Source organism: Pantherophis guttatus, chromosome 8, assembly GCF_059756535.1.
Source record: "Pantherophis guttatus breed Tessera chromosome 8, ASM5975653v1, whole genome shotgun sequence".
Lineage (NCBI taxonomy): Eukaryota > Metazoa > Chordata > Lepidosauria > Squamata > Colubridae > Pantherophis > Pantherophis guttatus.
In genome coordinates this window covers 55,593,676-55,609,295 of record NC_142070.1, presented here as the reverse complement: position 1 = coordinate 55,609,295, position 15,620 = coordinate 55,593,676, and the positions used below count along the sequence as shown (strand labels likewise).

The 15,620-nt window shown below is 38.9% G+C and overlaps 1 protein-coding gene across 1 annotated transcript; it reads right to left on the bottom strand.

Annotated features, from left to right (window-relative positions):
- Positions 1-11,229: 11,229 nt before the first annotated feature.
- LOC148112657 (uncharacterized) lies at positions 11,230-15,241 on the bottom strand. The gene is made up of 3 exons (XM_087875398.1): positions 15,238-15,241; positions 12,886-13,877; positions 11,230-11,407 (listed from the first exon to the last, which is right to left on the bottom strand). Exons 1-3 carry the CDS (start codon positions 15,239-15,241, stop codon positions 11,255-11,257), a joined length of 1,149 nt encoding a protein of 382 aa, XP_087731524.1. The 3' UTR covers positions 11,230-11,254.
- Between the last annotated feature and the right edge of the window lie 379 nt (positions 15,242-15,620).

Here is a 15,620-nt window from a genome sequence, read left to right as displayed (position 1 = left end):
CTGTTTGTGTGCGTGTGTGAGGCGGGGACAGAACAGGTAGGTCCGTATACCTGCCGGCAGTGGCATAACAGACGGGGTTTTCGCGGGGCTCCTAAGAGCCCCGCTATTCTGCCGTCTGGGTCGCCGCGATGCCAACCGGAAGTCCAGACCAATCTCATTTTGTTGTGTCACCTGCAAAGTCATGGAATCAATCATAAACCAATCCATTACCCTCTACTTAGAGACTAACAACCTACTCTCTAACAAGCAATTTGGCTTTAGAAAAAAATTGTCCTGCAATCTACAACTATTACACTGCAAAAACATTGTTCTGCATCAGCTATGGACCCCAAAGAACGCAGCACACACAAAGTCTGTTCAAACCTTAATTTACTAAATAAACCAGTTTTTTACAACAACAGCTGTTAATTAACTGCATTAACAGCCGCCAAGAATTCAAAGAATAATACTGAAAGCTTACTGTGGTTGGCAGAATGCCCAGAAGCAATTTGCAGGAAGCTGATAAGATAAGCAAGACAAGACACGAAGGTATGTGAACGAAGTTGTTCCCTGCAAATTGCTTCAGTCGGTGTTCCTCCTTAAATAGGCTAGGGGAATGGCCAATTAGCCCCAAGCCTTGCTCTCGAGGAGACCTCCTCCTGAGGAGCCACTCCTGCCTTTTGGCAGCTCTGCGCGCCCATGCATCGAGAAGAGGCTCCTCCATTTCACTCTCTTCACTTGAAGGAGCATCTGGAGGTTCTGAAGACCCTGGCTGAATCCCTGTCTCTGGCATCACATCTTCTCCAGCCTCCTCGTTGTCTGACTCGAGTGCCAGCTGCACAGGCTGCTGGCGCAGCACCACACCAGCCTCCTCGCTGTCGGAATCAGCTACCACCTGCACAGGCCACTGACGGGCCACAACACATATGGACTTCAAAACTCGACCAGGGTAAATCAATAGATGCAATTTATATTGACTTCTGTAAAGCCTTCGATTCAGTGGTACACAACAAGCTACTTTTAAAACTAAAATCTTATCATATTTCTGGATTCCTGCATAAGTGGATAGCTGCATTCCTATCAAACAGGCAGCAAGTAGTCAAAATAGGGAACGCCTTATCTAACCCCGCACCTGTTAACAGCAGTGTCCTACAAGGCAGTGTTTTAGGACCCACACTCTCTATACTTTATATAAATGACCTTTGCGATCATATTATAAGCAACTGTGTTCTCTTTGCGGATGATGTAAAACTATTCAACACCACTGACAATGCTGCTACTCTACAAAAAGACCTTGACTATGTGTCAGAATGGTCAAACAATTGTCAACTCCAAATCTCAACCAACAAATGCTGTCTTACACATTGACAAAAATAGTCAGAACACAAAATGCAAACTGGACAGATATGACCTAACAGACAACCCTCACTCTTTTAAAGACCTTCGAGTACTCATCTCAAATGATCTAAGTGCTAGGGCTCACTGTAACAGCATTACTAAAAAAAGCATTAAGAGTTGTTAACCTAATCTTGCGTAGCTTCTTCTCCGGTAATATTGAACTGCAAACTAGGGCATACAAAAGTTTTGCCAGGCCAATTCTTGAATACAGCTCATCTGTCTGGAACCCGCACTGCATATCAGACATTAATACAATTGAATGAGTCCAGAGATATTTCACAAGAGGAATCCTCCACTCCTCTACTTGCAACAAAATACCTTATGCCACCAGACTCAAAAGTTTGGGCTTAGGCAACTTAGAACTTCACCATCTTCGGTCTGACCTAAGCATAGTTCATAAACTCATCTGCTACAATGTCCTACCAGCCAATGAATACTTCAGTTCAATCAAAACAATACAAGAGCACACAATAGATACAAACTCATGGTAAACCGATCCAAACTAGATTGCAGAAAATACTACTTCAGTAACAGAGTTGTTAACGCCTGAAATGTACTACCTGACTCTGTGGTTTCTTCCCCAAATCCCAAAAACTTTAACCTTAGACTGTCTACTGTAGACCTCACTGTAGACCATTCCTAAGAGTCTGTAAGGAGTGTGCATAAGCGCACCAGCGTGCCTACCGTCCCTGTCCTAATGTTTTCTTTTATTCGTATCATTTATATGTATTTATAATTATGTTTATACTTGTATCTGTCATAAAATATATGCTTGATGAAATAAATAAAATAAAATAAATAAATATATATATATATTTTTAAAAGGAGAAATTTCCTGACAGAACAATTAATCAATGGAACATCTTATCTCCCAGAGTTGTGGCTGTTCCATCCCTGGAGGTTTTTAAGAAAAGATTGGATAACTATTTGGGATGGTTATCCATACTATGGATGTCCCCCATAGTGGCTGGGGAATTCTGGGAGGTGGAGTCAAAAGTCTTAAAGTTGCCATGGTTCAACACTTTTGTATAAGGTCTCCTGCCTTGGGTCGGGGGGTTGGACTAGAAGACCCCCAAAGTCCCTTCCATTCCTATGATTCTATATGTATGTATGGGGAAGTTGCACTTCTTTCTTGAGTGCTTTACTTTAATAAAGTTTTTAATTAAAAAAATGTTTTTTAAAAAAAAATCCAAAATTTTCAGATTGTTAGATTATATCCTTTTCAACAAGAAAAAATATTTTAGAAATACGCTCACTGCATTTATGTTATGAGAGAAGCAATGAAATTAATGCCATTTAAATATATTGCTCCATTTTGGTAAAAAGCAATTACCTAGCACTAACTCAACTCTGATATTTAATATTTTCAGTTCTAGACAAAGCAAACATCAGAAAGTTGAACATCAGAAAAGCAAACATGTCTCCAACTATTCAGAATTTATTAATATAAATCAACCATGGATGACTGTAATGAATAATGGTTTCAGTTTATTGATGTTTATAAATATTTGTTTTTTGTATGCTTTTTAAGGAGATCAATTTTATAATTTTGTGTTCCATTTTTCTTTGCTTTTTGTATTTAGCTAATTAAAAAGTCTTAAAATATAAATATTTTGCATTTAGATTAACAGTTTTAGGGAGAAGAAGAAAGGCAAATATAATTAGGTATTATTCATATGCTTTTTAAAACATTTAAACTATTTTCTATTAAGAAACACTTTAATTTGATTTTCCAGCTTAATTATCTGAATAAATATAGAAGGCATTTCCTGACATTGTACTTAGCATGGTATAAATATTGTGATCATGACTCATAGAATGAGACAACAATGCTGAATGATGTTTGGTTGGATTATCTTGTCTTGTATTATTCTAAAACATCAAAATATTTCAATTCCCATTTTCATTTGCCTTTTTTCTCTAGTAATGACATTTCAATCTAGTGTCAGTGGTCCTTAAATCCTCTGAAATGAATACCAAGCACTGAATTGAAGTTCAATACAAAATACAATACAAAAGTAAATAGTAGGGAAAATAGGGAAGGGAAAAGGGAAAGGAAAAGTGAGGGGGAAAGAGGGTGAAGAAAAAAAGGCATTGATTTCCGACTCCCTTTGGTGCAGTAGAATAAGGTATTAACATCAGACTTCAACTTTTTACTTTTACATAATCGTATTAACTAGCCATTTCTATAGCAACAAATCTATCTAATCCAGGGCTGTCATATTCACTTTAAGAATTTTCTGTATATATTTTTAACTAATATTTTTGTCTTATCTTTATTAATTTTCAGACCTGCTACTTTTCCATATTCTTCTATTTGTTCTAATAGTTTTGGCGCTGTCTCTATTGGGTCTTCCATGATAAACACCAAATCATCTGCAAATGCTTGTAGTTTGTAGTTCTTCTTTTTTAATTCTCATTCCTTTTATTTCCTTTTCCTGCCTTACTTTTCTATTTAAAATCTCTAATGTCAATATAAATAATAATGGAGATAAAGGGCGTCCTTGTCTTGTTCCTTTTCTAATATCTATTTTCTCTGTCATTTCACCATTTTCCATCACCTTTGCCGCTTGGTCTCTCTCTCTATATATATATATAGTTTGGATCATATATATAAATCTGTCTCTAAAATCCATCATTTTCAACTGTTTTATCATAAATTGCCAATTCATGTAGTCAAATGCCTTTTGTGCATCTTTTGTAGCTCCCTGGTTCTCCGAGGAGCTGAGGGAAATGAAGCGCCGGAAAAGATGCCTAGAGAGCGGTTGGAGGGCCAGCCGATCCGAATCCGACCGGACACTGGTGAGGTCTTATATTAAGACCTACCTAGTGGTGATAAAAGCGGCAAAATCTGACTATTTTTCCACTCTTATTGCATCAGCAGATAACCACCCAGCCACCCTTCTTCATCTGGGAGCGAGGGAAGACCCCTTACAAGGTAGAGCTGAGGACTTTGTTTAGTTTAGTTTAGTTTAGTTTTATTAAATTTATATACTGCCCTTCTCCCGAAGGACTCAGAGCAGTGTACAGCCAAGATAAAAAACCAACAATGTAAAAGTTTAAAACAATTTAAAATTATTAAATAATTTGGCCCACAAACTAAAATAACATAAAATAACCCATTAAAAATAATATTTTAGGCCAGCCCTGCTTGATGGAATAATAATGTTTTAAGGGCACGGCGAAAGGTACGAAGGTCGGGAATCCGTCGAATCTCCTGGGGCAGCTCGTTCCAGAGGGTAGGTGCCCCCACAGCGAAGGCTGTCCCCCTGGGGGTCGCCAGTCGACACTGTCTAACCGATGGCACCCTGAGGAGACCCTCTCTGTGGGAGCGTACTGGTTGGTGGGAGGCTATCGGAGGCAAAAGGCGGTCTCGTAGGTACCCATGGAGTGCTTTAAAGGTGGCGACCAACACCTTGAATCGCACCCGGAAGACCACCGGGAGCCAGTGCAGCTCATGCAGGAACGGTGGTACATGGGAGCATCGAGTCACCCCCATAATCACCCACGCGGCCGCATTCTGGACCAGCTGGAGCCTCCGGGTGCTCTTCAAGGGGAGCTCCATGTAGAGAGCGTTACAGTAGTCCAGACGGGAAGCGATGAGGGCGTGAGTGACCGTGCACAAGGCATCCCAGTCCAAAAACGGACACAACTGGTGGATAAGGCAAACCTGATAAAAAGCCCCTCTGGCCACAGCCACTAGATGGTCCTCTAAAGACAGCTGTGCAATATCTGCTCAGACAAAATCGCTCAGATTCGGGAAGGATTGGACTCTGACTGGGTAGTTTCAGGTGGGGTGACGGAGGCGGGCCTTGAGAATGTTATCTGGGAGGAGTTTGATCCAGTAGCTCCTGAGGATGTGGACAGGATTCTGGGCAGGCTTAGCATGGCCACATGTTTATTGGACCCGTGTCCCTCCTGGTTGGTGCTGGCCTCCCGGGAGGTTACACGAAGGCTGGCTCCAGGGGATTATTAATGCTTCTTTGAGTGAGGGTAACTTCCCCGCCACCTTGAAGCAGGCGGTGGTGAGGCCCCTCCCTAAGAAGCCTTCCCTGGACCCAGCTGTATTAGCGAATTATCATCCAGTCTCCAACCTTCGCTTTGTGGCAAAGGTTGTTGAGAATGTGGTGGCGCGACAGCTTTCCCGGTACCTGGAGGAAACCGTCTATCTAGATCCATTTCAGTCAGGTTTCAGGCCTGGGTACAGCACGGAAACGGCATTGGTCGCGTTGGTTGATGATCTCTGGAGGGCTCGGGACAGGGATTGTTCCTCTGTCCTGATCCTACTAGATCTCTCAGCGGCTTTTGATACCATCGACCCTGGTATCATGCTGTGCTGATTGGAGGGGTTGGGGGTAGGGGGCACCGTGTTGCAGTGGTTCTCCTCCTTCCTCTCTGACTGGTCACAGTTTGTGTTGACAGGGGACAGAGATCGACCTCGAGGTGCCTTGTGTGTGGGGGGTCGCAAGGGTCGGTTCTCTCATCCCTTTTGTTCAATATTTATGTGAAGCAGCTGGGTGAGATTATCCATGGTTTCGGGGTGAAGTGCCATCTATACGCTGATGAGACTCAGCTGTACATCTCTACCCCGGACCACCTCAACGATGCTCTTGATGTGATGTCCCGGTGCCTGGAGGCCGTGCGGATCTGGATGGGGAGAAACAGGCTCAGGCTCAACCCGTCCAAGACCGAGTGGCTGTGGCTTCCGGCATCCCAATATAGTCAGTTGGTGCCATTGCTGACTATTGGGGGTGAGTCGTTGGCCCCCACAGAAAGGGCTTGCAACTTGGGCGTCCTCCTGGATACACGGCTGTCTTTAGAAGAGCATATGACGGCTGTGGCCAGGGGGGCTTTTTATCAGGTTCGCCTGATTTGCCAGTTGCGTCCCTTTCTGATTCGGGATGCCTTACGCACGGTCACTCATGCTCTCGTCACATCCCGCCTGGACTACTGTAATGCTCTCTATATGGGGCTCCCCTTGAAGGGCACCTGGAGGCTCCAGTTGGTCCAGAATGCAGCCTCGCGGGTGGTTATGGGGGCGACTCGGCGCTCCCATGTAACATCTCTCCTGCGCAAGCTGCACTGGCTCCCGGTGGTCTTCCAGGTGTGCTTCAAGGTATTGGTTACCACTTTTAGAGTGCTCCATGACTTAGGACCCAGGTATTTATGAGACCGCCTTCTGCCACCGATAGCCTCCCACCGACCAGTACGCTCCCACAGAGAGGGGCTCCTCAGGGTGCCATGGGCCAAACAATGCTGACTGGCAGCCCCCAGGGGGAGAGTCTTCTCTTTGGGGACACTTACCCTCTGGAATGAGCTGCCCCCGGAGATACGGCGGATCCCGGACCTACGCACTTTTTACCGTACCCTAAAGACGTTCTTATTTCAACAAGCCGGGCTGGCCTAACTCTTTTAAATTGTTTTAATTTTTAACTGTTTAATTATGGGTTTTAATACAGAGGTGCTTTTAATTGTGGGCCAAATTAATTTAATTGGATTTTAATATTGTTTTTAATTTTGTATTTCTTGTGTTTTATCTGTTGGCTGTTCACCGCCCTGAGTCCTTCGGGAGAAGGGCGGTATATAAATATAAACAATAAATAAATAAATAAATAAATAAATAAATAAATAAATAAATAAAAATAACAACGCTATTTGTTTCTCTGAGTGTAATTCATAATACTCTAATGTGTTTAATATAGTTCGCATATTATCTCTAATTTGTCTTTTTGGTAAGAAGCCATTTTGGTCCAAGTGTATAAACTCGTTTAATAATTTTTTAAATCTTTCAGCCATGATTGATGCAAAAATCTTATAATCTGCATTTAATAAAGATATCGGCCTATAATTCTTTATCTGTTGCAGATCTGCCTCTTCGTTTGGTATTAAAGTTATATATGCCTCCATCCGTGAGTCCGGAATTTTAGCTTTAAGTAGTAGTTCATTGAATACTTGTAGCATCACATTGCTTAGTACATCTTGTAGGGTTTTATATACCTCTGCTGGTAATCCATCTGGGCCTGGTGTCTTCCCATTTTTCTGTTTTTTAATTCCCTCCATTAATTCCATCATAGATATTCTTTCTTCTAATGATTTTTTGAACTTTTCCGGGATTCTAGGCAGTTCCATTTTCTTCAAATATTGTTCTATCTCATCTTCTTCTATTATTTCTTGTTGATACAATCCATTGTAGGATTTCTCAATTATGTCAGCCTCTGCTTTTTCTTTGCTTAATTGCTCGGCGGCCATGAAACTGGGGGAGGGGGGAGCTATTGGAATTCTTGGGAGGGGGGAAGAGAGCTGGAGGAGAAGAAGGGAAAAAACTGTGCTTCAGCGTCTTCTTTGAAGTTGATAACAGCTCAAGGTCAACAGTCATGACATAGCAGGAGGATGGCACCATCAGACGTGGCACCCAGATGACCCCTGGGGAAATTGTGGATTTGATGATGGACACTGGACAGATGGAGGGGGATGCTTTCTGTATGTAATTTTCACACCTTTGCTTCAGACCTTGCTTTTCTTTGACAGCATTCAGTTCATACTCAGTAAAAGATACCTTTTCTATGAAAATAGAGTTGGGATTTTTCTTTCTTGGGTAATGAAAGGAGGCCGTCCTGACATTTATCCTCTTCTTTTCCTCACTTCTATAACATATCTTTCCATCTTGGTCTATTAATTGATTTATTAATTTCTTTTCTTTCTCTTTTTTCATTTTATATGCTAACCATCATCCTGGTTTATTTGCATTTTCAAAAAAGTTTTGCTTTGTCGCTTTTATTCAATTCACCAATTTTCCATTAAATTCATCTTATGTTTTTTCAAATCCAATAAATTTTTAATCTTTTTGTTGTGCGGGTTTTTTTGTAGTTCCATCTCTAATCTCTTATATTCTTCCTCAAAGTTCTTATGCATTTGTCTATTTTGTTTATTTCATTTTCCTAAGTATGTCATTGCCAATCCTCTAATGTATGCTTTACTGGTATCCCACACGTATTGTAAAGATGTAGCTTCTTTCTTATTCTCTTTTTTTAAAAAAAGTCAATTCTTTTTCCATATATTGTTGGAATTTTTTTTCATTTAGTAATTTTTGATTTAATGTCCATCTCATTTTTCTTTTTTTCCCTTTCCATGTCATTATTATTGGATTGTGGTCTGCCCGTACATTTCTTCCAATATCAATTTCTTGTATTTTAGCTATTAATTCTGTTGACATCCACATCATGTCTATTCTTGACCATGATAGATGTCTATTTGAGTAAAATGTGTACTGCTTTTCTTTTGGATGGCTTCGCCTCCAAGCATCTTGTAGACTTAATTCATCTATCATTGTGGAAAAAGTTTTTGGCAATGTTTTTCTTATCTTCTTATTTAATTTTGTAGGTTTATAGTCCAACTCATTGTCTATTATTGCATTGAAATTCCCTAATATACATATCTCTTCATATTCATATTCTATTATTTTTTAATGTAATTTCCCATAATATTCTTCTTGATTATCATTTGGAGCATATATTGCCACTAACAATGTTTTTTTTGGTTCATAGTTATTTCAACCATTAATAACCTATGAGAGAAAAGCAAAAAAAGGAGATGATGGAGAAACTGGACATCCAAATTGTGAAGAAAGTGAAATATTTAGGCATTTATCTGACATCAAGATGTGCAACTTTCAAGGTAGACAATTATCATAAACTAAAAAAAACAAATTGAAATAGACCTGGAAAAATTGAGAAACTTGCAATTATCACTAATGGGAAGAATAACATTAATAAAAACGAATGTATTACCAAAAATATTATTTTTATTTCAAACTATACCAATAAAACTGGAGAAAAATATTTTGAAGAGTTGAAGAAAATAACGTGGAAATATGTGTGGCAAGGAAAGAGAGCAAGGATCAACATAAAAATGCTGCAAGAACTAGAGGTGGGTTTGGCCTTCCAAATTGGGAATTGTATTATCAAGCAGCGGTGTTAACATGGATTAAGGAATGGATTTTATTAAGGAATACAAGACTATTGACATTGGAGGGTCATGATTTACAACTGGGTTGGCATGCCATTTTATGGTACAGGAAACAAAGGATACATGGATACTTCCAAAGACATTATGTAAGAAATGGTTTGTTATCAGTGTGGGAGAGAGTGAAAGAAAAACATTATTTGAATATTCCAATGTGGCTTTCTACAATAGAAGTGGTGACATATCCAAATACTGTGAACATGGGGAATATTGTTAGATATAAAGACATTTTGACAGATCGGGGAGAACTGAAACAAAAACAAGAACTAGAGAGTCAAGGGATTGAGATAGATTGGTATACAAGACTGCAAATACAATCAAGAGATGAAGCAGATCGTAGACAATATGGCTTCAACTTGGGGAAATCTGAACTGGATGAAATATTGACAGGAACAGATGAGAAAATGATTAAGAAACTATATAATTATTTATTGTGTATTAGACTAGAAGATGAAGAAGTAAAAGAAACAATGATAGCATGGGCAAAGAATTTTGGATACACCATAGAATTGGAGAAATGACAACAACTTTGGGAAAGAAACTACAAATTAACAATGGCAACAGCCTATAAAGAAAACTTGTATAAGATGTTTTATAGATGGTATATGCCACCAGAAAGATTAGCTAAGATGTTTAAAGATAAATCAGCTAAGTGTTGGAAATGTCACCAGTTGCTGGGATCATACTATCATATGTGGTAGTTGTGTAAAAAAGCAAAACAATATTGGGTGAAAATACAAACATGCTTAGAGGGAATGCTGCAGCAACATATAGAGTTAAAACCAGAGATATTCTTATTGGGAATTGTACCAGAGAAATATAGTAAAGAAGATACATATTTGATTATTCATATAATAACAGCGGCTAGAATTGTATTTGCACAAAACTGGAAAGCAGATAAAATCCCATTGGAAGGAGAAATTATAAAGAAAATTTTAGAATGTGCAGAAATGAATAGATTAACATTGAGAATAAAAGATAAAGAGGAGTCGATGTATTTCAGGACATGGGATAAATTTTATGATTGGTTAGAAAAGAAATATGAATAAGGATATAGAAATAAAATAGGTAGAGAATAGATGGGAGAAAACAATTAGAAAAATAGAGACCCAGATGATGTCAAGTAAAAGGAGAAAGGGGAGGAGGGGTAAAAGGGAAAAAAAGTGAGATATTATACAAATGTATGCAAATGATAAAATAAAAACAAATAATAATTGAATAAGAAATTGAAATGAGAATAAAGATAATTAGAAAATCGGGGCTGCTCGAATACCACTTTAGATTGAACTGAAAAGGGAAACAACAGAAGAGAGGGGAAGGAGTAGAAAGAGAGGAATTGAGAAGAGGGGAGAGGAGAAAGAGGAGAAAGAAGAAAGGAAAAAGGAGAGGAAGAAAAGGGAGGGGAAAGAGGAGTAGAGGAGAAGGTTAGAAGGGGGAAGAAGAGAGGAGTGGGGGAAGGGAAGGGGAAGTAGGAAAGAGAAGGAGAGAAAGAATGAAAGAAATAGAAGAGAGAGGAAGAAAGAGAAGGGGAGGAGAAGAAGAAAGGTTGGAGTAAAGGTAAACGGTAAAAGAGCAGTCCCGAAAAAGTAAAAATTAAAAATGAAAGTTAAAAGAATAGATGAATGAAAAATGATGGAAATGACTCTACATGTAAATGTGAAATAAAAATAAAAAATTTGAAAAAAAGAATTTTCTGTATATGTCATAAGTCATATGTTTATTTTGTCAAGCATATATAAGATAACAGGTAAAAGTATAAACATAATTTGAATACATGAAAAGAGTAAGTAAAAAGGAATATTAGGACAGGGACGGTAGACAACTGGTGCACTTATACACACCCCTTACAGATGTCTTAGTAATTGGGTGAGGTCAACAGTAGACAGTTTAAAGTTAAAATTTTGCTGTTTGGGGAAGAAACTACAGAGTCAGGTAGTGCACTCCAGGCATTAACCACTCTGTTACTGAAGTCATATTTTCTGCAATCGAGTTTGGAACGATTTACCTTGTATTTGTATCTATTATTTGCTCATGTATTGTTGTGGTTGAAGCTGAAGTAGTCATTGACAGGAAGTACATTGTGGCAGATAATTTTATGTACTATGCTTAGGTCAGACTGACGTCAGCGTAGTTCTAAGTTGTCTAAGCCCAAAATTTGAAGTCTGGTGGCATAAGGTATTTTATTGCGGTTAGAGGAATGGAGGACTCTTCTTGTAAAATATCTCTGGACTCTCTCAATTGTATTTATGTCTGATATGCAGTGCAGGTTCCAGACAGATGAGCTGTATTCAAGAATTGGTCTAGCAAATGTTTTGTATGCTCTAGTTAGTAGTACAACATTACCAGAGAAGAAGCTACGCAAGATTAGGTTAACAACTCTTAATGCCTTTTTGGCAATGTTGTTACAGTGGTCTTGGGCACTTAGATCATTAGAAGTGAGTACTCCAAGGTCCTTGACAGAGTGAGGGTCATCTACAAGGTCATGTCCATCTAATTTGTATTTTATGTTTTGATTTTTTTTTTGCCAATGTGCAGGACAGAGCATTTGTTGGTTGATATTTGGAGTTGCCACTTGTTAGACCAATCTGACACATAGTCAAGGTCTTTTTGAAGGGTAGTTGCATTGTTGGTGGTGTTGAATAGTTTAACATCAGTGAAGAGAGCACAGTTGCTTTTAATATGATCACAAAGGTCATTTATGTAAAGTATGAAGAGTGTTGGATCTAAGACACTGCCTTGGGGAACACCGCTATTAACATGTACAGGATTTGATAGAGCGCTTCCTACTTGTTGTCTGTTTGACAGGAAGGCAGATATCCATTTATGTAGGAGTCCAGAAATGTCATAGGATTTTAGTTTTAGAAGTAATTTGTCGTGTACCACTGAATCAAAAGCTTTACAGAAGTCTATGTAAACTGTGTCTATTGCTTTGCCCTGATCGAGATGTGTAGTCCATAAGTTTTTGCAATGTAATGGTTGTAGATTACAGGATAAATTTTTTCTGAAACCAAATTGTTTGTTAGAAAGTAGCTTGTTTGCCTCTAGGTGTAGGGTAATAGATTGGTTAATGATTGATTCCATGACTTTGCAGGTGACACAACATAAAGAGATTGGTCTGTAATTTTCAACTAGGCTAGGGTCTCCCTTTTTGAAGATAGGGATGACCCTGGCTTGTGACCATTGGTAGGGCAAGGTGCTGGTACTGAAAGGTTTTTCAAAAATTATGCTTAGAGGGTCTGCAATTGCAGAGGAAAGCTTTTTTAAGAAGTATGCACATAGTCCATCAGGTCCAATAGACAGAGATGGTTTTAGATTGCGTAGTGCCTTTTCAACATTGTCTTCTGTAAAATCAATATGTATAAGATCACCGTAATTGTTGTAATTGTCTGTAGTACGACTGGGAAATATTGGGTATGTGTTGTTGCTGTTTACAAAGATTGAGCCAAAGAACGTGTTAAAGAGATTGGCTTTAACTGTTTCGTCAATACAATCTTCATTGTTTGGTCCTTTTAGGGGTGGGATGGATCTCGAGTCTTTAAGTTTGTTGTTTACAAAATTATAGAAGGGACGGGTGGATTTTGTGCGTAGAAGGTTTTCTTCTTGCTTGATGTGATAATTGGTGCATTCAATCTTTATTTGTTGGCATAAGTTTTTATAGCGGTTTTTGAAGTTAGCTACGTAGTTTGTTTTGTTTTTTCGCCAAAGAGATTTTTTTCTCAATTGTAATTTCCTTATTGTTATTGGTAGTTTATTTTTTCTGGTTTTGTGGGGTATTAGTGGTACGTAAAGTTTAATGATTCTTTTGAGTTCATGCAAGAAAATGTTGTAATGTTCGTCAGCAGTATTAAAGCCAGAGAACAGATTTTGCCAATCAAGATATGAGAGTTCATTGTCTATGAGATCATAATTGGCTCTTTTAAAGTTATAACTGGGAATCCTATCATTATGATGATTTTTGAGAGGGCGTAACTTGAGACAAAAGTCAATCATGCTGTGGTCGCTGTTGGAGAATGGTTCTTTTATTTGTAGTCCATAAATAGAATTTAAACTGTTGCAGAAGATGAGATCAAGGCAGTTATTGAGGCTAGTGTTGTTAGTTACTAGTTGATCAAGTCCCAGATTAGTTACAGTATTGTACAGGGTTGTATGTATAGGTTCAGTTGTACATTCATTTAGGGTCCAATTAATAAGTGGTAAATTAAGGTCACCAAGAAAGATTATTGGGGGTGGGCAGGAGGTTGCCCAGGTTAGTAGTGAAGTTAATTTGTTTGCATGTTCGATGTCATAATCTGGGGCTCTGTAACAAAGTAAGAATCGAAGTGTGGTATTTAAGGACAGGTTGCAGACGATGGTCTCAGGAAGAGCAAGTTTGCATGTAACTTGAATATTTTTTACATGTAGGGACTTTTTGTAGAAGATAGCAACACCACCTCCTCTACGGATTTCATGAGCTGATTGGTAAACATGATAGTCTCTTACTGTAGTAATGGAGTCAGGGAGGGATGTATTTAGCCAAGTTTCACAGGCAAATATAATGTCGAATATAGCCGTATTTAGTAAGAGGAGGAATTCAGGTATTTTATTTACAAGACTTCTTGCATTAAGTATCTTGCATTTAAGGTTGGTAGTAGTTGTTATAGAGGAAGTTTGGGGCGTGCGTGCCTAGTTTTGGATGATGGGGAGTTGGATTAAGGAGGATTGGGTGTTAGGATGTGGGTTGTGGGACTTTCTTTTGATATAGTCGGCACGGTAGTCGATGTATAAGTCAGTATGTCCTTGTTCTTGACATCTTTTAAGTTCTGATCGGAGTTCATGGGAACGGATTCTTTGCAATATGGATAAGTCTGGATGTGAGCGAAGTAAGGTAGGTTAAATGAGGACCCAGTTTGTGGGGGCAATAAGCTGACTTTGTATAAATATACAAAGTATGAAGGCTATTGCTTAACGCACTGTAAGCCGCCCTGAGTCTCCGGAGAAGGGCGGCATATAAATCAAATTAAAAAAAAAAAAAAAAAGTTTGTTATGGCTGATGTTGGTTTTGGCAATTGAATTTATTGTATGTATGAATATGCGTTTGATGGACTCATTTTTACAAATAACTCTGCAAAATTGTGGGGCCATCTCTTGAAATTTTGATGATGTCATCAGGGGAGATGTTTGGTTTATTGGAGTTTCTTATAATGTTGCAAACCTTTGTGATATCATTAGATTCATTGTTATTATCCAGTCCAAATAAAATAGCGTTTGGACATTTTTGTTCACATTCAATGAATCTGTTAGAGTTTCACTCCAAAAATTTGTATCAATTCTGTTCTGATTTTGCTCTGCAAAGCTAGCAGACCTGGAAATGACTATTCTTTTGCTTCCATCGCTAAACCGATGGCTCTTTGAGCTAGGCTCATAGCCTATAAACCTGATCTTTCTAGCCTTTGGTTGATCTTTTCTCCTAATTGCTTTTGGAATATGCACCCATGCATTGCTTCCAAACACCCTTAAATGTGCCAGAGATGGCTTTCTCCCATATAGCACTGCATATGGCGTATTATTAATAGAGGAACTCCAGAGCCTATTGATTAAACAATTAGCAGTCAACATGACTTCACCCCAATATGACCTGCTCAGACCAGAATCCTCCAGCAGTGAGTCCTTCATTGTTTGTAAGACTCCATTCCATTTCTCAACCATGCCATTCTCAGCTGCTGTGTACGGATTTGTGCATCTGTGTTTTATTCCTAACTGTCCCAACCATTGTTGAAAACTTGCTGACATGAATTCCAAACCTCTGTCAGTTTGCAGCTGACATACCTGTTGTTTATATCTCCTTTCTACGAGGCTTACCCATTGCTTAAATTTCTGTAGCATCTCTATTTTACTCTTTAGTAAATAACAGAAACCAAGAGCTTTGGTAGTACAGTGGTTTAAAGCACCCTGTTATTAACACAGCTGCCTGCAATTACTGCAGGTTCGAATCTTACCAGGCTCAAGGTTGACTCAGCCTTCCATCCTTTCTAAGGTAGGTTAGATGAGGACCCAGTTTGTGGGGGCAATAAGCTGACTTTGTATAAATATACAGAAGTATGAAGGCTATTGCTTAATGCATTGTAAGCCGCCCTGAGTCTCCGGAGAAGGGCGGCATATAAATCAAATTAAAAAAAAAATAAAAATCTGCTGTAGTCATCTACAATGACCAGTGCATACTTTGCCCCTCCCAAACTGGCTTG